Source organism: Aquarana catesbeiana, linkage group LG05, assembly GCF_042186555.1.
Source record: "Aquarana catesbeiana isolate 2022-GZ linkage group LG05, ASM4218655v1, whole genome shotgun sequence".
NCBI lineage: Eukaryota > Metazoa > Chordata > Amphibia > Anura > Ranidae > Aquarana > Aquarana catesbeiana.
Genome location: NC_133328.1, coordinates 389,237,141 through 389,264,953, shown reverse-complemented (window position 1 = coordinate 389,264,953; position 27,813 = coordinate 389,237,141). Strand labels below are relative to the sequence as shown.

Sequence of the window (27,813 nt, the reverse complement as noted above, 5' to 3'; positions counted from 1 at the left end):
CATCTTTTGGTGAATTTCTCCTCCATGGGATAAAGTACTGAAAATCTTTTAGGAGGAAGAAGGTGCTTATCTGGGTGATCCCATTCAGCATAAATAAGCTGTACCAGTAATGCATGGACGGGAAATGCATGCAAAGTCTGCAGAGGTTTTAAGGAACCCAAAGAAGAAGCGGAACTTTCGGCTGACTTGGTTAAGGGCAGCATGAAAGTTGACTGGACCATTTCTGTCAGAGACTGTACCAGTAATTTCTCAGATTGCGAGGCCGAAAAGTGTTCTTCCATCGTTGATTCCTCAGAAGAGGAATCATTGGATTGTCTTTCCTCCTGATCCCCTGAGGGTAATACATCATCCTCCACCCACTGTTCCTTTGATAAAGGGTCTGAGGTGGGGGATCTACCCCGCTTCCTATCCTTTTGGATGGAAGATGTAATTAAAGCCGCTAAACTCTGCTCTAGCCCTAGCAGGGCAAAGGAAAAGGCATCTTCAGTCATATATACAGGGGCTGAGATGTTGGAAGCAGCTGCAAAACCCACAGGTTCCAATGACATCCTGGCTACCCACTTCTGGTACTTCAGGCGAAGATGACAATGTGGAGGCATGACTAGGAGTCCTCAACGCCTGGGGGTGAGGCTTTAGGTACCTTCTTTAAGGTCTTTGCACTGGCCTTTTTAGAAGGCATAGTCCTAAGCACAAAAGCAGAGGCACTAAATAAATGCACCACTTGCTGGGTTATAGTCTAGCAAATAAAGTCCAGCCTGATGCTGAGTAAAATGTATTTCCATCTAATTGGGAATGCCTGTATGCAGCGCCTTACGTGCCCCCACCGCTCCTGTGTCTTGTGTGATCAGCAGCTGTACTCTCCAGCTACTAGCTGAGGAGAATCAGTTTTCTGGGCTCGGCGTCCCCAGCACCTGTGTGTCCTTGTGGATGCTATGCCCCGCACACGGCGCTGTGCTTAAGCCATGCCCCCTCCGTACATCAACCCGCCCCCCCCCCCCAGTTTTAAAACTTCAAACAATTCGCTCGTGGGTGGCGCTTGGGTCTGTCAGACGGCAGACCCAGCGAGAGGGGAGGGGGAAGCTGGATCCAGGCAGCCCAAAATATAGGGAAAACCACCGCACTCCCAAGGGGAGGGAGGGGGTGGGGAGGAGTACAAACTGCTGTTGTACCTTCCAGACCCTTATTTCCCTCAGGGAGGAAAATCCCCCATGAACAATGCTGCATGAACAAGACCACACACATGCTGTTTAGCTGCTTAACACAGGGCTGAACTGAGAGGCAACGTACAAAGGTATGTGCATTTACTCCCTCTAGTGGAGACTTTAAGGCATAACAACATTTTACTCAAGGAAGAAAAACCATAGGTGGACTTTTTACAGTTCCTAAGCTTCTTGCCTTACTTTAGCCGCAGGATACTGCTGACAACAGACAGGTCCAACCTTCACCCATCACGGCGGCCTGTGTTTAGAAAACCTTCAAGGACCGGGTCCTTTTTTATCGGGGTTCCACTCCCTTGGACCTGTATAGCACCCCACCAGGAAAACTTTATGGTAATGTGAGCATGATCAAAGCACTGGTACCGGGGTCCAGCCCTCCAAAGAGAGGCGTTACAGGCAAAACCTCGTTCTTCTTATATGAGGCCCAGGTACCATCCACTTTGGCCTCAGTGGCACTTTGGATGGATCCAGTCTGTAGTAGCTGGTCTCAATCCAGTAAAGGATCCTTCCAGCAGAGCTCCTCAGAGCATATCTTCAATCGTGACCAACACCTTAGACACCGGCAAAAAAAAACGGAGGTACCCCTGGTAAGGGGAGGGGTTATATAGGGAGTGAACTTCCTGTCTTGGGTGTACCAGTGTCCATCACCTGAAGGTGCCCTATATACCCATATAGTTATTACTATGGCTCTGTGTCCCAGGATGCATGATAAAGAAATGCTTGATTAATTAACCAGTTTGTCTGTGGTAAAAAAAAAAAAAAAAAATGAACCCGCTCAATCTGAATAAAACTCATTCAGCAATTTAGTCAGTAGAAGGGTGCAAATAAAGAGCAATTAAAGACCAAAAACACTCACTTGATTGCCGTGTGGTATTTGCAGGAGTTAGGAGGCCTGAAACCCCTGACATGTTTACATCAGAAAATGAGAGGCTCTCTGCCCTACCCTTTCCAGGTTTGGTCCGTTTTAGAACTGTAAATGAAGATCTGGGCTGGAAAGAAAGACAGGCAAATCCAAGTCACTAGGACAATACAGTATTGTTTTTGTATGTTAGGCAAAAAAGGTTTGGTTAGCGTGAGGAAGGTTTAGAACTCTTGGCTGGTTTCTCCTGCTCTACGCTGAAACAAAAAATGTTCATTTTTAGCCTTATTCTACTAAGTAATAATAAATCGCCCCGACAATGGATAGCAGTGAAAGTTTGACAGGGGTTCCAAGCCTTCCTCGTTCTTTACAAAAAATATTGTGGCTGGACATAAAAATGTTACTTTTACTTTAAAAACTGAATCAACGCAACCCTAGTCTATGTTTCTAAAATTATTGGGGAATTTTCCCCCGTAATGCAGTGAACAAAACATTAAGCAACCAACACTGAAGAGAACATGTCAGGATTCAAACAAGAGATGTCAACAATGGGGTTTCATCATTTTTCTTGCTTCACTACCTGGTTAGCCAATAACTAAAAAAGAAGCCAACTAAGGCTTCATGTACACGGGACGTTGTTCAACTTCTCCTGAATGATATAACTTGACAGCTGGAAACCAGCATCTAAAAAACGGCAGTTTAGTCACGTTTACATCTGTAAACGAAGCGCTGCTAAACGCAAGGTACTGCGTTTAGCAGCTTTTACAAGCTGTTAAGAGGCATTTGGCATTTCAAATGCCTCTGAACATCCTTCAGAACCCTTTTTCTTTTGTGTTCCAGAAAAAGCTTCTAAACTCAACTGCCTAGAAATGACTATAAATGACCCTGTGTACATGTACTGATAAGATAACAGAGGAGAGTTCAGGGGCAGCTGAAAAAAATGCCCAACTGCTCCTAAATGTCTGTTTACCAGCAGCAGTGTAAGGCCTCATGCACATGAGACGCTGTTAAACGCGCGTTCAGAGGCAGTTGGGCACTATTTTCAACTGCCCCTGAACTCATTCAATGGTATCCTATGTGTCCATGTACACAGTCTCGTTTTTTGGCATTTTTAGGCAGTTGTCTTTAACCTCGTTTTTCCAGAAGCAAAAAAATGGGTTCAGATGCGAAAGTTTTCCATGTTTCAGACGCCAAACACGTCTAAACGCGGCTAAACGCATCTAAACGCCGGTACTGTGTTTAGCTGCATTTGCGTTTTATAAGTGTTTTTAAAGGAACCCTATTTTTTGGACCAGCAGCAGAGAATGACATTTTGCGACCTGACTTTGGGGCCCCATATCACGAGGTCACTTGGTGCTAGGAACCCCAATTTGGTGTGCAAACACAGTGGAACTAGTCCTACAACATATCCAAATTTGGGGTTCCTAGCACCAAGTGGCCCCGAGATACAGGGCCCCAAAGTTGGGCCGCAAAATGTCAAGCACTTCTGCAGCAGACAATGACATTTTGCGACCCGACTTTGGGGCCCCATATCTTGGGGCCACTTGGTGCTAGGAACCACAAATTTGGATATGTTGTAGTGTTGGTTGCACTGTGTTAGCACACCAAATTTGGGGTTCCTAAGTGGCCCTGAGATACAAGGCCGCAAAGTTGGGTCGAAAAATGTCATTCTCTGCTCTGCAGACGCTTCTAGACGCAAACACGGTAAAACGCGGCTAAACGCGGCATGCAAATGCGGCAAAACGGGCGTTTCTAAACGCCGGTTTCAGCTTTTAAAAACATGTGTTCAGCAGAGTTTGCACCGGCGTCTCGTGTGCATGAAGCCTAACATGAGGCCTAAATGTGCAAACAGTTCCAAAATTATCAGTCATTTTCATTCTTCTTTTACACAGCGTCTGATACGTGTAATCAGGCAAAACTTTTCTATGAGGTTTTCTATACTTCCCAATCCAGAATGGGGTTTACAAAAGCCACCAAGTCGTATGCTGTTGCAGCTACTTACTCTAAGGCCCCTTTCACACGGACGGATAGAATTGTGCTTTTAGCTGCGTTTTCTACCGCACCTAAACGCAAACAATGCTTTCCTATGGCCCCATTCACACACTGCGTTTAGCTGCGTTTTGATTACATGCGGTTTTGTGCGGATAGAAAAAATAGAATTGACTGTGTCCAGGAGCGATTTAGCGCAGCTATCCGCACATTCAACCACAGATAATCACAGTGCACTGTGTCAGCTGCGGATACCTGGCTCGCTCATCGGGAAAGGAAAAATGTTTTTTTCTTTCCCAATGAGCGACAAGCACGGGGATCCGACTTGGATCCCCGCCAATGCCAGACACTGTTTGGTATGAATCTTGAGCGGGAACTCCACGCCAAATTTTAAACGGCATGGGTTCCCCTCCAAGAGCATACCAGGCCCTTTGGTCTGGTATGGATTCCAAGGGGCATCCCCTACGCCGAAAAAACGCCGTGAGGGTCCCCCCAAAATCCATACCAGACCCTTATCCGAGCACGCAGCCCGGTCGGTCAGGAAAGGGGGTGGGGACGAGCGAACCGTAGCAGGCCGCATGCCCTCAATATGGAGGGGGTTGGTGCTTTGGGGCAAGGGTCTCTTCCAGACAACCCTGGCCGTTGGTTGTCGGGGTCTGCGGGCGGGGGGCTTATCGGAATCCGGGAGCCCCCTTTAATAAGGGGGCCCTCAGATCCTGGCCCCCCACCCTGAATGAGTATGGGGTACATCATACCCCTACCCATTCACCTGGGGAAAAAAAAAGTGTCAATAAAAAAAACACACTACACAGGTTTTAAAAGTAATTTATTAGGCAGCTCCGGGGGTCTTCTTCCGAATTCGGGGATCTCTCAGGCCTCTTCTCCCTCTCTCCGGTGTCGTCTCCGTGCTCTCTCGTTCTTCTCCAGTGCCTTCTTCCTTCTGCCGGGCTCCCCCGCTATCTTCTGCTCTTTTGCTAGTGGAGGAGCCAGGTCTTCTGAGACATCTTCTTCCCTCTTCTCTTCCAGAGATGTTGACACGACGCTCCCTCTCGCTGTACTGCCGTGAGCGAGGTCCGCAACCAATTATATAGGCATGGGCCGTGGCCACCGGGAGTTGTCACCCGGTTACCCCGCCCCCTTGTGACATCACAGTCCCGGGGCATGATGGGACTGACGACATAAGGGGCGGGGTCATCGGGTGACATCACCTGGTGGCCACGCCCCATGCCTATATAATAGTTGCGGACCTCGCTCACGACATTAGAGAGAGAGGGAGCGTTGTGTCAACATCTCTGGAAGAGAAGAGGGAAGAAGACGTCTCAGAAGACCGGGCTCCTCCGCTAGCAAAAGAGCGGCAAAAGAGCAAAAGATAGCAGGGGAACCCAGCAGAAGGAAGAAGGCACCTGAGCAGAACCAGAGAGCGCGGAGACGACACCGGAGAGAGGGAGAAGAGGCCTGAGAGACCCCCGAAGTCGTCAGAAGACCCCCGAAGCTGCCTAATAAATTACTTTTAAAACCTGTGTTGTGTGTTTTTTTTATTGACATTTTTCCCCAGGTGAATGGGTAGGGGTACCCCATACTCATTCACATAGGGTGGGGGGCCGGGATCTGGGGGCCCCCTTATTAAAGGGGGATCCCGGATTCTGATAAGCCCCCTGGCCTGCAGACCCCGACAACCAACAGCCAGGGTTGTCGGGAAGAGGCCCTTGACCTCATCAACATGGGGACGATGTGCCCGCAGGGCGCCCCCCTTGCCCCAAAGCACTAACCCCCCCCATGTTAAGGGCATGCGGCCTGGTACGGTTCAGGAGGGAGGCGCTCGCTCGTCCCCACCCCCTTTCCTGACTGACCGGGCTGCGAGCTCGGATAAGGGTCTGGTATGAATTTTGGGGGGACCCCCACGCAGTTTTTTTGGCGTAGGGGGTGCCCCTTGGAATCCATACCAGACCGAAGGGCCTGGTATGCTCTTGGAGGGGAACCCATGCCGGTTTTTTATTTAAAACTTGGCGTGGAGTTCCCCCTCAAGATTCATACCAAACACAGTGCCTGGTGTTGGCGGGGATCCAAGCCGGATCCCCGTTAAATATGAGTCAGTACCCTGTCGGGTTGCTATGGAAATGGCAAACTGCAGCTAATCGCACTGTACAAATGCAGCTGATCACAATGCCTGGTGTCTTGAATTTCACAGAAAAAAAAACATGCTTTTAACTGCGGCAGAATAGCCATCCGTGTGAAAGACGCCTAATATGCAGACCACATAGTCTGTTGGCCACACCAAGCTCTGCCAACTGGCTGGATAGCTCAATTCATGGGCATGGAGCCCAGCTTACTATTACATTGATAAAAGGAAGGTAACCATTTCCCCCTGCAGCAGCACCACCCCACCCCCCACCAATGCATGCAATAATTGTATGTGCTACAGCTGACAACCATGGACCCTACCATGTTTATCACTGCCTAGATAACACGGAGCAGAAAATTATGAGAGAAATACATACCATTTTTTTCAACATGTCTTCATTGCTACTTTCAGAAGATAATGGCAGCACTGTAATAAATTAAATATTTCCAGTGACTAATGACTAGATATTAACATTGTTGCACACATATGTGTATATATAACTACTCAGAAATACCAAAGATTTACACAGATACCTCCAAATCAATTGTTTTACGTTTTGGGTAGATGCTAAGGGTTTGAGTGGAACCTCATCAACCTGGTCCTGACATAACCTTTTCCATTATTAATACATGAAGAGAACAGAGAATACATCTGCTTGAGCAGAAAGAGTAAAATGTCATAGCATGTCTGTGATTGATGGGGGGTGGCAGGGAGATCTTCTAAGAAGCCAGCATGTGATGCAAATTAGTTTTTATTTATATATATCCCCCAAAAGGTTATTCAGAATATATAAATGATATATAATATATATATATATATACACACACTGTATATATACACACACACATACACAAAGTGTGTATATATACAGTGTGTGTGTGTGTATATATATATATATATATATATATATATATATATATATATATATATATATATATATATATATATATATATATATATACCGTATTTATCGGCGTATAACATGTGCCGGCGTATAACACGCACCCAAGTTTAGGAGGGAATTTTAAGGAAAAAAACTTACATTTAAATGCCCATCAATGCAGCCTTATCAGTGTCATTGAAGCCTTCTCAGTGCAGCCTTGTCAGTGCAGCCTTGCCCCAGTGCAGCCTTGCAGCCATGTCAGTGCAGCCTTGTTAGTGCAGCCTTCCCCAGTGTCCATTGCAGGCTTGTCAGTGCAGCCTTGCAGCCATGTCAGTGCAGCCTTGCCCCAGTGCAGCCTTGCCCCAGTGCAGCCTTGCCCCAGTGCAGCCTTGCCCCAGTGCAGCCTTACGATCTCTGCTGATTGTTTGCGATCGCGCTGACACACACATCCGAGTTTACAAATTTAAATATGGCGCCGCGGAGGGACTCGGCGGAGCAGAGATACACATAGCCGAGTGTACTCGGCTCTTCTCGGATCCGCTCAGTGTCACGCCCAGTCCCGTCCTATGATGGACATAATACAGGTCCAATGGCGGGACTGGGCGTGACTGTGAGCGGAGCCGAGAAGAGCCGAGTACACTCGGCTATGTGTATCTCGGCTCCGCCCAGTCCCTGCGATCTCGGCGGCGCTTGCTCTGCTCCGCCGAGTCTGCCGGCGCCATATTTAAATCTGTACACTCAGATGTGTATGTCAGTGCGATCGCAAACAATCAGCGAAGATCGGCGGGGATCGGCGCATAACATGCACCCGCGATTTTCCCCTGCTTTTAAGGGGAAAAAAGTGCGTGTTATACGCCGATAAATACGGTATATATACACGTACATACATATACACACACACACACATACATTTAACACAGGTATGTATTCATTAAAGCTGTATTGTCTGGCTATATTGTCTGGCAGGGGTTGAACAGAGCTTTAAATCATTTGGCAGGTACGACAGCCAACATTTATATGCAATACATTTTTAAATCAGCAAGTTCTGTATGCAATATACTCCCACTTTTTAAAGAACACAATACCTTTCAGTTTACTCTTTGGTTTTGTCTTTTTACGGCTATAATCTGCAGATTTCTTATGTTCCACAATCCAGCTCTTTTCACTTTCAGCCGCGCTTGCAGAAGAAATCACATTTGTTTTCCTTACAGTCTGTGGCTAAAAGATTGGAAAAAGGTTTTGCCAATCATTTTTTAAGGATATCATGGTTAAGCTTGGCCTTATGTTCACTTTAAGGCTTCATTCTCATGGGTGCATAGACCCATACGGCCCTGAAGGTGCACCAGGGGGAACAACAGCATTCTTTGCAACTAGCCTATTAGCAGCTATCCGTGGAAGCATGGACGCACACCTCTGGATGCAAATTATCTGTGCATAAAGCTGTGTGTCCGTCCATATACAGATGTAAAAACTGGGATGTGCGGGAAAGATACATACAAAAGCTGCGTCTTTCAGGCAGTAATGGATTTTGACAGGCTAGCTGCACAGAACACCATTCATTCCCTAGGCGCATAAACACGGCCCTATGCATGGAGATAGGGGTCATTGTAATTGAATGAGGCCTAAATATCATAAACAGAAAGCATCAAGCATCTAAACAATTTTTCACTACCAATCTATGCTTTTGATGATGGATAACCTTACTGTAGAACCAAGCACAGCTTCAGGAACTGAAGTCACTATTTGGGGGTCTTTAGGCTTTAAGGACATCTACAAAGCAGTTAACTTTACATGCAAAAACTTTTTGGGTCTATCACACCCTGCATTTGGTATAAGAGATTAAAATAGAACTGTGAACACTACTTCTTAAATTTAAAAAAAAAAAGTGCCTTTATCACTTTAAAGAAAAAAAAAACTCTCCAGCAATACACACCAAACTGAGCATGTGCAGCCCAACTCAAGTAACCCTGTCTTATCTGGACCTATTCTGGAGTCAGTGGAAGAGGTGGATCTGTGCATACAGGATCCAACAGCCTTTTTACACAATGCAGAGGATTAACCCCTTAGGTTCCACAGTGAGTATAACAAGCATGCTTTACTGCATATATATAGACTGATTTTACGGTTGTGGGTTGTCAGCTGGGGGGGTGGGGGGGTGGGAAGTGACCGGGTAGTTTTTTCTGTCATCTTGGTGTGGAGGTGGCAGGGTTGCAATGTCAGATGGGTGGGAGGGGTGTATAGGTAGCCTAATGGCTAGGGAGAAATTAACCAGCACTGCTGGCTGCAGCACTGAGGAGCTAGCTGATCTACCATCAGCTACTTCAGTAGAAAAATTTAATGCAAACAGGAGAGAAGCCAGAGTGTGTTTTTCTTTTACTTATCTCTGAGGAATATCCTATGATTCATGTGAATCATAGGTTTTCTTACAAAGGACAGGGCTGTGCAACTTCCTAAGCATTCCAATTCACTGTTTCAAGGTAGCTGGCAGAGACCACCATGATAAGCAGAGAAATAAGTAATAAATGCAAGCATTTTCACAGTTCATCAAACATGCAATACAATCGTATTAAACAAACGAACATGAAATTTATCATTTTTAATAGGTATAACCAAGACCGGTTTGATTTTCTTTCAATTTATACTATCCTTGTCTTTAAATTTTCCAAAACTGTAACTCATACAAGCTGGTTAATTCTGAAGATAGTCCAAGCTAAACAGTAAGTCTAATTAATAAATGAAACCTACCTTTTTTTGGTCAGAGAGAGAAGCTCTTGTTATTGGCCTTGAGGGTGTAAGGACCAGTGTCCTAACCAAAAAGAAAGAATTGAAATGATCAATTTCAAAACATGTGTTAGAGCACACCATCATCAAGAAAGCCAAATGTGTTTTGTTCACACGCATTGCAAGGTTTGTCTAAGTTAATCAGTATGCCAGCCCTTTTACAAATCTCTCCTTGTATGCTCATGTTCCAACAGGTGGGCCTAGCACGCCACCGGTAATTTTGACATCAAATTTCAATTTCGTTTTAGTCAGTCTTTTGAATAAAATGCCATTTTCGTTTTGGTCGTATTTTAGTTGACTAAAATCTTCAGTACCCACCTGAACCTCCCCTTTCCTTGGAGACCTGCCTGTGTTAAAAGGCCCAGCCCCCTGACTCTCGGCAAGCTGTATTGGCTGAGAGACGCAGGCTCTCTCTGCCTGCCTGTTGTCTGGGAGTTCTGAAGCAATGCCCTGCAAACCACAGAAATCCCCCATCTGATTTGTGTCTGGATGTGAAAGCCTTCCCAAACCGTCCAGTTCTCTGCCCTGTGCACTCCCTCACTCCCATTTACTTTTCCATTCCCACTTGCAGGTCACCTCACAATCCCCAAAATATAATGCACGCTGCCCACTTCCTCACTCCCATTTACTTCCATCCTGACATTACAGCAAATATTTTACATTTTTTTTTATATTTTAACGTTACACTTCTGTTTGTCAAAAAAGTAATATTTTTGTTTTTTAAGCTTGCTTTTATTTATAAAGACATTATCTATTACAATGGCTAAATCTGTGTCTGTAGTGCATGTTTAAACCATAATAGCATAAATAATAACAATATTAGGTTTTTACTCTTAGCAGTATATAAGTGTGGCAATTCAAGAGAAATGTTTAAATAATACATTACAATTTAACCAAACCCATTTGATTCTAGTCGACTAAAATGAAAAGGAGATTTTAGTCGACTAAAATGAAAGTCCACTTCAACACTCTACTCTGTCCTCCACCCTCTAACTCACTCCCTGCCCAGGAGATTGCCAATCACTTCAAAAATAAGATTGATACAATTCATGGGGAGATCTCCAACACGCAGAAACCTCCCCCACGCAACACCCCATGTCCACAGATATAATCATTACTTCCCTCATTCAACCCTGCTAGTATTAATAAGATTGTTAAACTTTTATCTAACGCTCATCCAACACCTGCCCCCTGGATCCTGCTCCCTCGCAAATGCTACGCTCACCCTTTGACACGATTCTACACTCTCTAACTCACATTTTCAACTTCGCCCTCTCTTGTGGCATCTTCCCAAACTCTCTAAAACATGCGCTAGTCAGCCCCATACTTAAAAAGCCCTCACTGGACCCCACAAATCTTAACAACCTACGTGCCATCTCCTTACTCACCTTCTCCTCCAAACTTCTTGAAAGACTGGTCTGCAACTGACTGAGCGACCATCTGACCATGAACAAACTTCTTTATCCCCTTCAGTCCGGATTTCGCCCTTAACACTCCACGGAAACTGCTCTCAAACTCTCAAATGACCTACTAATGGCTAAAACCAGCAGACACTATTATGTACTACTTCTCCTGGATCTCTCTGCTGCCTTTGACACAGTGGACCACCCCCTCCTCCTCAATAAACTCCACTCCTTCACTCTTCGCTGGTTCTCATCCTACCTATCCCACCGCTCCTTCAGTGTCACTTACAACTCTACTTCCTCCTCTTCTCTTCCTTTCCCTGTTGTTCTGTCCTTGGACCTCTCCTTTTCTCAACCTACACCACCTCCTTGGGTCAGTTGATTGCCTCCCACGGCTTTCAATATAATCTCTACGCTGATGACACCCAAATCTATCTCTCTACCCCCCAGCTCTCTCCATCTGTCTCCTCACACATCACCAACTTACTAGCAGACATATCAGCCTGGATGTCACATCACTTTCTCAAACTCAACCTTTTCAAAACTGAGCTCATGACATTTCCTCCCTCAGGTGCCACTTACCCTGATTTCTCTGTCAATATCAGCGGCTCAACTATAAACTTATCCCCACACGCCAAGGTCCTAGGTTTAATCCTGGACTCTGAACTAACCTTTTAGGCCCCACATCCTATTGCTATCCAAAATTTGCCGCCTCAACCTCCGCAATATCTCCAAGATACGCCCCTTCCTAACCAATGTTACCACAAAGCTTCTAATCCACTCCCTGGTCATCTCCTGCCTCAACTACTGAAACTCCCTCCTCATTGGCTTACCTCTAAATAGGCTATCCCCACTTCAGTCCATCATTATTATTCATAATTTATATAGCGCCAACAGTTTATGCAGCGCTTTACAATGTATAGGGGGGACAACACAATTACAGTACAGTTCAATACAAAAGGTAGAGGAGGGCCCTGCTCGTAGAGCTTACATTCTAAAGGGAGGGGGTGGTGGTACAAAAGGTAATAGCTGCAGAGAATGATTTGATGGGGGTGGCTCGGGGACAGTTGTTAGGTGGGTGTGGTATAGGCTTCCCTGAATAAATGAGTTTTCAGGGATCTCCTAAAGGTGGACAGGGCAGGGGCTGATCGGACATACTGGGGCAGAGTTCCAGAGGATGGGAGAGGCTCTGCAGAAGTCCTGAAGGCAAGCATGGGAGGAGGTAACAAGGGAGCTGGAGAGCAGGAGGTACTGGGAGGAGCGGAGGAGACGATTTGGGCGATATCTGCAGATGAGGTTGGCGATGTAGATGGGGGAGATGTTGTGAATGGCCTTGTATGGTATGGTTAGCATTTTGAATTTTATACGGTGGGGTAGGGGAAGCCAGTGAAGTGATTGGCAGAGAGGGGCAGCAGTCACGGATCGATTAGTGAGGTGTATTAGTCTAGCAGCAGAATTCACAATAGACTGAAGGGGGATAGCCTGCTTAAGGGTAGGCCATTAAGGAGAGAGTTGCAGTAGTCAAGGTGGGAAATAATCAAGGAGTGAATAAGTTGCTTTGTGGTGTCATTAGTCAGGAAGGGTCGAATTCTGGAGATGTTGCGGAAGTTAAGGTGGCAGGATTTAGCCAGTGATTGGATATGGGGGCTGAAAGAGAGGTCAGAGTCAAGGATTATACCCAGGACCTTGGCATGTGTGGAGGGACCAATGGTTGTGTTGTTGATATTAATGGTGAAGTCACGGGGGGGGGGGGGGGGGGGGGTGGACCGTGAAGGAGGAAATATAACAAGCTCAGTTTTAGAAAGATTGAGTTTGAGGACGTGGTGTGACATCCATTCTGCTCCCATCATGAACGCTGCTGCCAAGCTCATCCACCTTACAAACTGCTCAGTGTCTGCTATACCCCTCTGACAATCCCTTCATTGGCTGCCACTCAGCCAACAAATTAAATTCAAGATACTAACTATAACTTACAAAGCCATCTACAACTCGGCCCCCAGCTAAATCACTAACCTAGGCTCAAAATACCAACCTAATCATTCTCCTTGCTCCTCCCAAGACCTCCTGCTCTCAAACTCCCTTGTCACCTCATCCCATGCTCACCTTCAGGACTTCTCCAGAGCCGCTCCCATCCTCTGGAATGCTCTACCCCAATCTGTCCGATTTTTTCCTACTTTATCCACTTTCAGACGATCCCTGAAAACTCATCTCTTCAGAGAAGCCTATCTCGCCCCCACCTAACAACTGTACATTTATATTCTCTCTCAGCACATCCCCCACAGTTATTACCTCTTGTATCTCTTGACCTTCCCTCTTAGATTGTAAGCTCCAAGGAGCAGTGCCCTCTGATTCCTACTGTATTAAAGTGTATTGTATTTGTACAGTCTACCCTGAAGTTGTAAAGCGCTGTGTAAACTGTTGGCACTATATAAATCCTGTATAATAATAATAATAATGATGAGCAGGCATCAGCAAAGTCACAAGGGGCACAGGCTAAGCCATATGCAAACACCAGCTTTCAGAAGGTCTATATTGGTATACCTGTCTATTGTGCCTAATTGCAAATCATTTCATTTTCTTAAATTTTATCCCCAAAAAGGCATAAGTATTTGTACTTGATACAATACAGTGAGCGAGTGTTGTCAACCTAAGGTGGTGTGTTACTGGCAGGATCACCAGGAGAAAAGACAAGTAAATAACCCTGAGAAGTGAAACATATACAGCCTACACATCTAAGAGACTGGTAAGCTTTGGTCATTTCTGAATGTCCGACAACCTTTTGTTCCCAAATACTAATTAAACCTTAAATAAACCATTACCTTTTAGTAGAAGACTCTGGGCTTTCAACCGTCCCCATTACCAGCTGAAATAAGAATATATAATTGTTACCTCTTACATTTAAAATGTAATGGGATATTTCAGTCAAAAAAGGGATTTTTGTACTCACTGTAAAACTGTTGTTATTGTGGAATCTATTGAGGAACACAGGATTACTGCCACCAACAGGAGAAAGGTTGGTCAGCAAAGGATAACGCCTGCCTACAACCATCATGCCTTGGTTTTATAGCAAAGTATTATGGAAATGAACATAAGGGGGGACTTTAAAAGCTCTGTGTCTCAATAGACTCCAAAAAAGGCTTTTGCTTTCTCATCCCTTAAGGGACACAGAAATTCTTAGACTGTTGGAAAAGCAACACAAAATTGGGGACTGCCTGCAGTACCCTTTCATGACTAAGCCTATTTTTGACATTTGGTGTTTACAAATTGTGTTTACAAACCCGTATATTTTGCTAGAAAATTACTTAGAGCCCCCAAACATTATATATTTTTAGCAGAGAATCTAGAGAATAAAATGGCGATTGTTGCAATATTTTATGTCACATGGTATTTGTGCAGCGGCGTTTTAAACGCAACTTTTTGGGAAAAGGGACGCTTTCAAGAATTAAAAAAAAAAAACAGTAAAGTTAGCCCAATTTTTTTGTATAATGTGAAAGATGATGTTACGCCGAGTAAATAGATACCAAACATGTCACACTTTATAATTGCACGCACTCGTGGAATGGCGCCAAACTACAGTACCTAAAAATCTCCATAGGCGACGCTTTAAATGTCTTTTACGGTTACCAGTTTAGAGTTACAGAGGAGGTCTAGTGCTAGAATTATTGCTCTCACTCTGATGATCACGGCAATACCTCACATGTGTGATTTGAACACCGTTTACATATGGGGACACAACTTCCGTTTGCGTCTTCTTTGCTGCGCGAGCTCGCGGCGACGGGGGCGCTTTAAACATTTTTTTTCTTATTTATTTTTATATTAATAAATTGTGTTTAAAAAAATATATGTTTTTTGATCACTTTTATTGCTGTCACAAAGAATGTAAACATCCCTTATGACAGTAATAGGTGGATACAGGTACTCTTTATGGAGGGATCGGGGATCTAAAAGACCCCAAATCCCTCCTTTGCATTTCAAAGTATTCAGATCGCCATTTTCGGCGATTCTGCATACTGTATATTTTTTTTAAACTGGCGCCATTGGCAGCCGAGTAAACGGGAAGTGACGTCATGACGTTGCTTCCGTGTTTACAATTAGGAGACTGGAACAAAGCCGCTTACGGCTTTGTTCCAGTCTGTGCCTAGCCGGCGGAGATGGCAGATTGTTGATTGGGCTTCCCGGTGGAATGGGAGGCCCGATAAGAGCGGCGGGAGGGGGGCCTCCCCTCCCGCTCCTCCAGTATAACAGCTGAGCGGCTTTTGGCCGCATCGGTTTTATCCCTGGAAAGCCGATCGCCGGCTCTAAAAAACAGTACCGGGATGATGCCTGCAGCTGCGGGCATCATCCTGGTATAACCCCCGAAAGCCAAGTACGCACATCTGCATACGCTTGGCGGCAAGGGGTTAAAGAGCCACCCGATACACCCAACGTCCAAAGATGCCATCAGATGAGGTCTGAATATTTGCTTGGTAGATCGTAGAAAACATAAGAACAGGTGGTAGCTTTGCAAAGTCTGATTGATGGCCAGCCTTAACCACTTAGCAGTAGTGACACAATAATCCAATGTACCCTTATAGGGAAGATCCAGGATAACAAAAAGGGTGTTGGTCTTCCTGAAGAAGCAGAGGCTGAGGAAGAAACACTCAGCCCGAACCACATCCAGTCAGTGTAGAGAAAAATTCCTTTAGAATTAAACCTGAATTAAGAGGGATAGAACAATGTACTGGTCGAGGGGAAAGGCAGAAACTACCTTAGGCAAAAAGAAAATGCTTGATCCAAACACTACCTTGTCTTAATATAAAACCAGACAAGGATCACTTGCCAAATAAAGTTGCATGTGCAGACACTCACCTTAAAGAGCTGATGGTTACAAGAAACACCAACTTGTGAGTGAGAGTAGAAAGAGGAATGTCTGAAATGGGTTTAGCCGTTGGTTTTAGAATCACACAAAGAAGCATATTCCGATCCCATGGAGTCACAGGGGAATGAACAAGGGGAACTACATAGAAGACTTCCTGTACAAAGGTCCAAATCAAGGAGTAAAAGATCAATGATCTTTTAAAACAAGGTAAACTGGGTAGAAAACCTGCACTTGAAAGTGCTGAGAGCCAAATGCTGGTCCAGCTGCACGAAGGAAAAGATTTGTTCCATGGAGAAACCCCCAGGAGTCACATCAAGTGAAAGTTACATTCCATGTCCAGAAGTAGACCTTGAGGAAGCAGCCTTGCTAGCCAATAGGAAGGCTTCAACAGCCCAGCTGAACTTTATAAAAAAAAAAAAAAAATTCCTCAACAGCTTTAGTTACATTGCTTGCCAGTAATTAAGTATTCCACACAGGCAGCTGAATTCTGTATAAATCTTCACTGCAGGGCTGCCCTATCCTCTTCCTGCTGCTGAACTTTCAGTGCTATATGGGTTAATAGCATCAGGCCTCAAAGCTCCTCTGCAGTAAAGATAAGCCAACAGGGATATGTCCCCTCCTGCCCTCTCCTTCACTGAGAAATATCTGTTCATTGCCTGTTTTATGATCTGTGAAATGGGAGAGAGTCTGATCAGTCTTGGAATTCTCTCACCATGGGAGAATTCCCTCATTCACAGATTGTGCTACAGGCAGTTAAATAAGGGAAATAACTTTATTCAAAGGAGGAGAGGGCAGAAGGGGGTGTATTTACATCAGATCATCTTTACTGCAGCTGAACCAGGACACTTGAAGCTGTTAACCCCCACAGTGCCAGAAGTTTAGCAGCAGGAAGAGGACTAGGCAGCCCTACAGTAACGTTTTTTTTTTTTAAAGAATCCAGCAGCATGCACATCATGAGACATACTTCATTACAGCTGAGCAATGTAACTAAAGCTGTACAAAATAAGTGTTTTTTCTTAGCTAATCTTCCGCTTTAAAGCCAGCAACCATTAAGTAGGATGGCAAAACAGTCCTTAGAACAGAAGATCCTAACAATCCAACAGAGCATCTGCCAGGAGTCTTACCAGAAAGATGTACCATGTGCACCCAGTATGGTCTTGAGCTTTTTGGCCACAACCATAAATGCTACTTTTGGAGAGGAGTCAACAAGGCCCATGATGAAAGGTACACTATTTCCTACTGACCGAAGAAATGAGGAGCACCGGGATACTTTCCAACTCAATGCTGTAGAGCAGACGAAGAAGATGTTTCAGAGGAAGAAATGCAAAAATCAGGGTGTACTGATCCCAGAGAGGCACCAGAGTATCAACTGTTTTCACTAGAGGAGATCTGTACCTGGAAACAAAGCTAGCAATTTTTTGTTGAAACTTTAAGACTGGAGGTCCACATCCAGTATCGCTCACCTGCAACACATGTCCTGGAATACTTCCAGATGTGGGGACAACTCCCATGTCAAGGCACTGCCTGCTTTGAAAATTTCCTTCACAATTGTCTACGCCTTCAAACTACCAGTCTTGACACAGTGAGACTACTGATTTCACCCCGATATACGACAACACCACCATGGCATTGTCTGACTGAATAAGATACAAGATAATTCTTTCCAACAGGATGGTTAAAAGCTACAGACAGTCAAATAACCAAAGTTTCAGGATGGTGATTGGGAGATGCGATTCTTTCGATTACCAAATCCTCTGCATTGACAGGGCACCCAGGTCTCCTCCTGGCACCCATCATGAGGAGATTATTTATATATATATATATATATATATACACACACGGTGTATATATATATATATATATATATATATATATATATATATATATATATACACATACACATATACAGTTGTCCTCATAAGTTTACATACACTGGCAGAATTTATGAGTTCTTGGACATTTTTCAGAGAATATAAATGATAGCACAAAAACTTTTCTTTCACTCACGCTTAGTGTTTGGCTGAAGCCATTTATTATCAATCAACTGTATTTATTCTTTTTAAATCATAATGGCAACAGAAACTACCCAAATGACCCTAATCAAAAGTTTACATACCCTGGTGATTTTGGCCTGATAACATGCACACAAGTTGACACAAAGGGGTTTGAATGGCTATTAAAGGTAACCATCCTCACCTGTGATCTGTTTGCTTGTAATTAGTGTGTGTGTATAAAAGGTCAATGAGTTTCTGGACTCCTGACAGACCCTTGCACCTTTCATCCAGTGCTGCACTGACATTTCTGGATTCTGAGTCATGGGGAAAGCAAAAGAATTGGGGGTAACCTTAGATTCTGAACTGTCCTTTCAGGCCCACATACAATCCCTGTCCAAATCATACCACCTTAGCCTCAATATTTCCAGAATACGTCCCTTTTTAACTAATGACACCACCAAGCTTCCAATTCACTCCCTGGTTATCTCTCGCCTCGACTACTGCAACTCCCTCCTCATTGGATTACCTTTACATAGACTATCCCCCCTTCAGTCCATAATGAATGCCGCTACAAGACTCATCCACCTTACCAACCATTCAGTGTCCTCCACCCCTCCCTGCCAATCCCTCCACTGGCTTCCACTCACCCAATGAATAAGATTCAAAGTACTAACAATAATTTACAAAGCCATCCATAACTCTGCCCCCAGCTACATCACTAACCTAGTCCCAAAATACCAACCAAGCCACTCTCTTCGGTCCTCCCAAGACCTCCTGCTCTCTAGCTCCCTTGTCACCTCCTCCCATGCTCACCTCCAGGACTTCTCCAGGACCTCTCCAGAGCCCATTCTTTGGAACTCCCTACCCCAATCTGTCTGACTGTCCCATAATCTATCCATCTTTAGACGATCTCTGAAAACCCTTCTCTTTAAAGAAGCCTATCCTGCTTCCCGTTTTCCCGTGCACCATTTTACTTCCTCCATCAGCTCATCCGCCACAGCTATTACCTTTTGTATCATTTGACCCTCCTTTTTAGATTGCAAGCTCTAATGAGCAGGGCCCCCTGATTCCTCTTGTACCAAATTGTAATGTAACTGTAATGTCTGCCTTTATTTTGTTAAGCGCTGCGCAAACTGTTGGTGCTATATAAAACCTGTATAATAATAAATAGTCAAAGGATCTGTTGGAGAAGGTAGTTGAACTGTATAAAACATGAAAAGGGAATTAAAAAGATATCCAAGGAATTGAGAATGCCAATCAACAGTGTTCAAACTCTAATCAAGATGTGGAAAATGAGAGGTTCTGTTGAAACCATACCACGGTCAGGTAGACCAACTAAAATTTCAGGTACAACTGCCAGGAAAATTGTTCAGGAAGCAAAAGAAAAACTCAGAAATAACTTCAGGTGAAATACAGGACTCTCTGAAAACATGTGGTGTGGCTATTTCAAGATGCACAATAAGGAGGCACTTGAAGAAAGATGGGCTGCATGGTCAAGTCGCCAGAAGAAAGCCATTACTACACAAATGCTACAAAGTATCCCGCTTACAATACGCCAAACAGCTCAGAGACAAGGCTCAAACCTTCTGGCACAAAGTCTTTTGGAGTGATGAGACCAAAATTGAGCTTTTTGGCCACAACCATAAATGCTACATTTGGAGAGGCGTCAACGAAGCCTATGATGAAAGGTACACCACTTCCTACTGTGAAACACGGAGGTGGATTGCTGATGTTTTAGGGATGTGTGAGCTACAAAGGCACAGGAAATTTGGTCAAAATTGATGGCAAGATGAATGCAGTATGTTATCAAAAAATACTGGAGGAACATTTGCATTCATCAGCCAGGAAGCTGTGCATGGGATGTACTTGGACATTCCAACATGACAATGATCCAAAACACAAGGCCAAGTCGACCTGTCATTGGCTACAGCAGAATATAGTGAAGGTTCTGGAGTGGCCATCTCAGTCTCCTGACCTCAATATCATTGAGCCAATCTTGGGACATCTCAAACGTGCAGTTCATGCAAGACAACCCAAGAATTTACAGGAACTGGAGGCTTTTTGCCAAGAGGAATGGGCAGATTCACCATCTGAGAAGATAAAGAGCCACATCCACAAGTACCACAAAAGACTTCAAGCTGTCATTGATGTTAAAAGGGTCAATATATGGTATTAAGAACTGGGGTGTGTAAACTTTTGATCAGTGTCATTTGGGTAGTTTCTGTTGCCATTATGATTTAAAAAGAATAAACACAGTTGACTGATGATAAATGGCTTCAGCCAAACACTAAGCATGAGTGAAAGAAAAGTTTTTGTGTTATCATTCATATTCTCTGAAAAACGGCCAAGAAATCATAAATTCTGCCAGGGTATGTAAACTTATAAGCACAACTGTGTATATACGGGAATTAAATAATTTGCTGATTTGATAGCTCGATTTATGAGCCACCATGCCAGGAACAACCTGGTCCCTGGTGCCACACTAATCAGACAGTCCAGAGACCATACTGACTTGTCCCATGAGGACAGAAGATTGTACTGTAAAGATCTGAAGTGAATTTGGGCAAATCAAACGGTTTTTAAGAATGCTTTAAGGCCCAGGTCTCTCAAGCAAAAGTGGAGCGTGGGGCAGCTGTTGGGACTGGAAAGAGCAGGAAGTCTAAACTTTCTTCTGTGAAACTCTGACCTGAGCTGTGTGGTTTTCTTTTTTTTTTTAATATTGAAATTTTATTGAAAGTCAAAAGACACAGGAGAAGAGTACATATCAACAATGCATCAGTATCAGTAGTGACTGCGTCAGGTATACATCTAAACTAAAGTCTAGACAAAAGAAAGACTGTACCCATCTTATAAGTTGAAATCGAGGATTTAATAAGATGAATAATCCTCAGCAAGTATGGCACTTGTCCATCAATACCTGGAGAAAGAAAGATAGATAAAGATCCCTATCTTTGCAAGAGACTTGGGTGTTTGTCCCTGTTACTGATCCTGACAACTACAGAAAGTGATTAGACCTTAAGCACATAAAATTACAATAATGGGAAAAAGATAGAAAAAGGCTATCCACATTCCCCCATTGCCTGGTAGAAGCAAATGGCCATACTCAAGGGTGAAAAGATAATATCTCCCATATACAGCATAAGCAATTAAACTAAAAACCAAACAGTTGGCCTACAGTATAGCACTGGTGACACTTTTGAATAAGAGGATCAGTGAATGAAATGTTAATTTACCAAGAGAGGTCAGCATTAACGTACCAGTCAGTATAATGGAAGGAAGACATCAGCATTGCTAGTTCAGGCCGTGAAAGGGTGCGTTCAATGAAAGATCACCATCTCCGGAAAAAGTGTTTGGCAGTGGTGTAATTTTGTAACTTTGCATCAAATTTCTTTTTGTAAAGCAGATCTGTGAGGTCCCTGTTAATCATGCTAAGCGCGAGGGCAAATGAGGTTGTCCAAACCTTTCATATTGTCCTACGACCAACAAGGAGGTATAAGTGGATCCATGGGGACACCATAAGCATTCCACATTCTGAGGTTATAAAGGCCGTTGTATCACAACTGAAGAGAAGTAAGAGAAGATTAGGTAGTTCTGTCCTTGTGATGTTATGGACATATTGCAGCGTCTGTTCCCAGAATTTTGATATTATTGTACAGTTCCAAAAGCGAGCTGTGTTCAAGACTAGACCAGATACTCTAAATGATAAGCCAGTTCCAGCAACAATTGATGAAGCTTTAGGATCCACCTAAACCTCTAACTTCTGGACAGTCAAAGCCACATTCTCTGACAGAAACCTGCATCAGCTGTTTCCGTTGTCGAAGTATCCCACAATGGGAGTGCCATGAGAGTTCAGCTAATATTTTGGTGAGCATCCAAAATACAGATTAGAGGCCAAAGGGCAGGGTCACAGACTAGTAGTGTAGGGGTCCCACAGCAAAGTGTAGGAAAAATGGGGACATGCAGGTTAAGTATTCCTGATATTCACAGAAGTCAGACAGTCTCCCTGGTGAAGGGAGGCAATGAAAAATTTGGTGGTTTCCAAGCGGGATTTCTGGATTCAAATTAATACATTTAGAAATTGAGATCCAAGTCGAAATGAAAACCCCTGAAGATGTTCTTTCACAGGAATCGAGGCTATAACAATGATCTAGAATATCTAAAGTGTTCAGTGCAGACTTGCTAATCTGTAGGGTGACAAAGAAAATTTGAAGGGGCAAAGAAGGAAAACAGATTGTAACCCTCTGATACCAAATCCTGCACCACCACCTTCCTCTCCCAACAACTCTTGCTGTGCTATCTTTTCAGAAAGCCTATAACACAAGATGAATCCTGTGTCATGGATGTATCATGTATAAATGTATTTAAAAAACTGTCCTACGTCCAATGCCTTGGATCTTCACCGTCTTTTGACTAGCTACACTGGCCAAAAAAACTTCAGCATCAGACACATAATCCCCCAATAAGTGCTGTAGTTCTGGACACACGCCACTATATCTCTACAAGACTCCGTGATATAGCAGCCACAGGGAAGAACCACAGCACCCAGGCGGGTAAAGATCTAAGGCACAGCAGGTAAGTATTACAACTCTTCTACAAGAAAGCTTCTGATGGATATTTAACAAGTTTCCAGGAGTGCTAAAACTTACTGAAAGCCTGATGAAAAACCAAGACTACTCTTACCTCAATGTCTGTCCCGGACTGCGATGAATTTGGATATTCAAATTTACTCAGAGATCTACAAAAAAAGTAACACTTTCACAAAAACAAAAAAAACCAAAGCTTTAACGATTCCTATTATCCTATATAACCGCTCTCTTCCCTCTTCCATTTTTATATCTACCAACACCACAACACAACTTCCACTTAAAAAGTATAGTCAACACATTGTTTGGTTTTGGATGGAGTAAGGAAGTTTTAAAACCTTTTATTGTTTTGTCACTTTTCACTCATTAATGGTGATTAATCATAAGGTCTTATGGCTAAGCATCATTAATCACTTTAGTACCGCACTATAGCCAAAAGATGGCTACAGCATGGTACTATAGTTCTGGGCAGGTACCCTCCCAGAACCCTGCCCCCCTAATCACAGCCACCCTTTATCATGTGATCACCTGCGTCCAATCACAGCTGATCACATGTAAACAGACTTGCTGGTTATCGTCAGTCATTACCTCACGCGCTGTGTCTGTGTGAGGAAAGGAGTGCCGATAACCAGCAGGCCTGTCAGCACATTGTTTACACTGATAATCAGGGCACTGATCATCAGTGTTTGCATTATCATTTCTGCCTCATCAGTGCTCATCAGTAGTAGTAGTAGTTTTTTTTTTTTTTTTTTCTCCACAATCTTCAGTCTTTTTGTTTGTTTAGCAAAAAATAAAACATCCAGTGGTGATTAACTACCACCAAAAGAAAGCTCTGTCTCAAAACATGATAATATATCATATGGGTACAGTGTTACATGGCCGCGCAATTGTCATTTAAAGTGTAACAGCACTGAAAGATGAAAATTGGCCTGGGCAGGAAGGGTGTAAAAGTGCCCAGTATTGAAGTCATTAAAGTGATTGAAAACCCTCACAATATACCCAATTAAGTTGCTAGCATTAGGTTAAACAAATCCTCCTGCATAAGTTGCACCTGTTTATCTGCAGTCATTTCTTCTGTAGATCAGAAAACGCATGATGAAAGGATTTCTTTTCAACTCTAGCAGCAGGGGTGGGGATTGGAAGTCTTTACGAGACTATCTCAGTGAGGAAAGCTGTGGGCCCTGATTGGATGGGAAGAGACACATCCCCCTTCAGCACATCAGTCACAGGCTGTTTGCTGAAGCTCTCTCCTCATCACCTTTTTAACTCGGGAATCGGGAAAATCTGCAAGAAGTGACTCATGCCAATAACAGGGGAACCAGGCAGCAGAGAGAAATCACACTCATTGCTTTGGAAAGAGGCAAATACACAGTATAGATTGACGTGCTATTTAAATTTTTTCATCTCTTAGGTTGAGCCCTGGTTCACATTGGTACATTTTGACATGCGATTTGACATGTCAAATCGCATGTCAAATTGGCGGGATTTGCCGACAATAGCCCCATCCTAATTGGATCAATGCTGCATTTGCGTTTTTCAAAAAGTAGTTTCTGAACTACTTTCTGCGATTTTGGGATGTGATTTCCATTGACATCCGTGCAGAAACCCGCCCAGATGTCTGTGAAATTGCCGCCGAAATTGGGACTGACATACAGGAGTGCTTCATTCCCGCAGCTCAGTGTGAACCTGGGCTTACAACCACTTTTAAGGCGTGAAATGCATCAAGACTGTCTTGTTCTGTAGGGAAGAAAAAAATGGTTTTAGTCTTCAGATCTACTTTCAAGTGAGACTGTATACCACAGAAGGTTATAGAACATGCAGGCATAACTTAACCATCCTCAGGTATTAGTGCAAATCACCAAGGTTCTAAACATGAATGGGTGCTTCAGTGTTATGTGTATATGGTGGGGTGGGAAAGGTACATTACAGACACTTCCGACCTGCACTTTAGGGGTGAAACAAATGCAATTGGGCAAGGTTTTCTATTTTCTTTGCCATTTTCCCAGGGGAACCTCAGTCAGGGGTGTCTGTGGGCGACTCTGCATAGTGTGGCAGTGAATAGAACATAATTCATACTAACAAGAAAAGCTCAATCAAATCAAGCAAATCACAATATGTTTTCCAGTCAAGTTGAAAACCTTACAGAAGTTCCATTCGAATCTCTACAGAAAATGTAAAGATCAGCCAACTGACACAGAGGACTAGTTTTTTTTTTTTTTTGTCCGATTTGCTCTTTATGTCTGCACTAGCTTAAATTACCCCATAGATCATATATTTTGCAACTGACTCCATGTATTCCCCAAATACAGAATAATAGGATTTTTTATAACAGCTTACCTGTAAAATCCTTTTCTTTCGATGGACATCACGGGACACAGAGCCTCAGTAATAACTGATGGGTTATATAGGTATCACTAGGTGATTGGACACTGGCACACCCTAACCAGGAAGTTCAACCCCCTATATAATCCCTTCTCTCACAGGGATACCTCAGTGTCCCGTGATGTCCATTGAAAGAAAAGGATTTTACAGGTAAGCTGTTATAAAAAATGCTATTTTCTTTCTCGAACATCACGGGACACAGAGCCTCAGTAATAACTGATGGGATGTCCCAGAGCAATGCTATCTGAGGGGGGGGACCACAACCAAATAGGGTGCAATCAGACCTGAGGACCCTGTACCGCTGCCTGCAGCACACTACGTCCAAAGACAATATCCTCATGCCTTCTCACATCCACCTGATAGAATCTGGTGAATGTATGGACTGAAGACCAGGTTGCGGCCTTGCAGATTTGAGCCATAGAGACCCGGTGATGCACTGCCCAAGAAGCACCAATAGCCCTTGTGGAATGTGCCCTGATCTGAAACGGAGGAATCTTCTGTTTCAAACCGTAAGCCTGAATAATCAATTGTCAAATCCATTTAGAAATGGTAGCTTTTGACGCTGCCTGTCCTCTACTGGGACCCTTTGGCAGCACAAGCAAAACATCCGTTTTGCGAATTTGAGCAGTTGCTTCCAGATAGGCCTTGACTGCTCTTACTACATCCAAAGAATGTAGTGATCTTTCTTCCGAAGAACAGGGATCTGGAAAAAAGGAAGGCAGAACAATGTCTTGGTTTAGATGAAAATCTGAAACCACTTTCGGTAAAAAACTAGGATGAGGGCGCAATACCACTCTATCCTTGTGTACAATCAAATAAGGCTCTTTACAGGAAAGAGCTGCTAATTCTGATACTCTTCTAGCAGAAGAAATGGCTACGAGAAAAATGAACATCCTTGTCAACAAGACCAAAGGAATCTGACATATTGGTTCAAAAGGCTGTTTCTGTAACACAGACAGAACCAAGTTCAAGTCCCAGGGGTTTAGGGGCGCCTTAACCGGAGGATTAAGACGCATGACCCCCTGCATAAAGTTTCGAACCAAAGAATGCGAAGCAAGTGGCCGTTGAAATAATACTGATAAGGCCAAGACCTGGCCCTTGATGGTACTCAAGGCCAGCTTCATCTCTAATCCCAATTGTAGAAAATCAAGAATTCTACCTATCACATATTTTCTGGGATGCCAACCCCTGGATTCACACCAGGTTACATAAGCTTTCCAGACTCTATGATAGATCATTCTGGAAGCTGGCTTCCTTGCATTGATCAAGGTAGATATCACAGAACCTGAAAGCCCACGACTCTTCAGAACGTGGGTTTCAATAGCCAAACCGTCAAATTTAGCATTTGTACAGCAGGATGGAACACTGGACCTAGAGATAACAGGTCTGGGCGTACCGGTAGTGTCCACGGGGAACCCACCGTCATCCTTACTATTTCCGCATACCAAGTCCTTCTGGGCCAAGCGGGGGGCCACCAGAAGTACTGACTTTCTTTCCTGCCTGATCCTGCGAAGGAGTCGTGGCAGTAGCAGAATAGGCGGGAATGCATAGATCAGTGAGAACCGATGCCACTGAATCACCAACGCATCGGTCCCACATGCAAGTGGATCTTTTGTCCTTGCCACAAATTTGTCTATCTTTTTGTTGAAAAGGGATGCAAAGAGATCTGCATCTGGAACCCCCCATCTTTGGCATATGGCCCAAAAGACGTCGGGATGCAGAGACCATTCCCCTGGAAGTAACTGCTGGCGACTTAAATAGTCCGCCTGCCAGTTCTCTATCCCTGGAATGAAAACTGCCGATATGCATGGCACATGCTTCTCTTCCCAGACTAAGATCTGGTTCACCTCTTTTTGAGCAGCTCGGCTCCTGGTGCCTCCCTGATAATTGACATAAGCCACTGCTGTGGCATTGTCGGACTGGATTCTGTCTGGGCAACCCTGTAGCCTGATAGTCAAGGCCTTTAGGGCTAGATATACCGCACGGATCTCCAGAATGTTGATGGGTAAGGTCCTCTCGGTTTTGGACCATACCCCTTGGACCACAGACTGTTCCAGAACTGCTCCCCAACCCGACAGACTGGCATCTGTTGTTACCACCGTCCAGGTAACCGATAGAAAGGATTTCCCCTTCTGCAGGTTTTCGGGTATTAGCCACCAATTGAGGCTCTGACGCACCGCATAAGACAGGTGCATCGGAAAGTCTAATACCTGAACCTTCCTGTTCCAGGCTGACAGAATACTGTATTGCAGCAGTCTTGAATGAAACTGAGGATAGGGAACTGCTTCGAATGAAGACACCATCTTTCCTAGCAGCCTCATACAAAGGCGGACAGAAGGACCCTTTTTGGTCCTGACTGCCAGAATCAGCTCCCTTAAAGCAGTGATCTTTGCCTGAGGTAGAAATATTTTCTCCTGGCTTGTATCTATGATCAGACCCAAATACTCCAGTCTTCTTACTGGTTTTAAGAACGATTTTTCTAGGTTGAGGATCCAACCTAGGTGTTCCAGATACTTGACTGTGGTCCTCAAGTTCCCGTTCAAGGAGGCTACCGACCAGTCTATCAAGAGCAGGTCGTCTAGGTATGCTATGGCAGCTATACCCTGAGCCCTTAATCTGGCCAGAGGAGGAGCCAGGATCTTTGTGAACACTCGAGGTGCAGTGGCTATCCCAAAGGGCAGAGCTACAAACTGGAAATGGCGCCCTCCTATCTCGAAGCGCAGAAACAGATATGCATCTCTG

The 27,813-nt window shown here is 44.1% G+C and overlaps 1 protein-coding gene across 1 annotated transcript in view; it reads right to left on the bottom strand.

The window, feature by feature from the left end:
• SYCP2L (synaptonemal complex protein 2 like) overlaps positions 1–27,813 on the bottom strand; it is a 256,224-nt gene that overhangs the window by 105,712 nt on the left and 122,699 nt on the right. Inside the window, exons 21-26 of the mRNA XM_073632795.1 lie at positions 22,787–22,841; positions 14,074–14,117; positions 9,816–9,876; positions 8,156–8,288; positions 6,564–6,613; positions 2,074–2,206 (exon numbers count right to left, since the gene is read on the bottom strand). Coding sequence (XP_073488896.1) covers positions 2,074–2,206; positions 6,564–6,613; positions 8,156–8,288; positions 9,816–9,876; positions 14,074–14,117; positions 22,787–22,841 — 476 coding nt within the window. The remainder of the gene's footprint in view (positions 1–2,073; positions 2,207–6,563; positions 6,614–8,155; positions 8,289–9,815; positions 9,877–14,073; positions 14,118–22,786; positions 22,842–27,813) is intronic.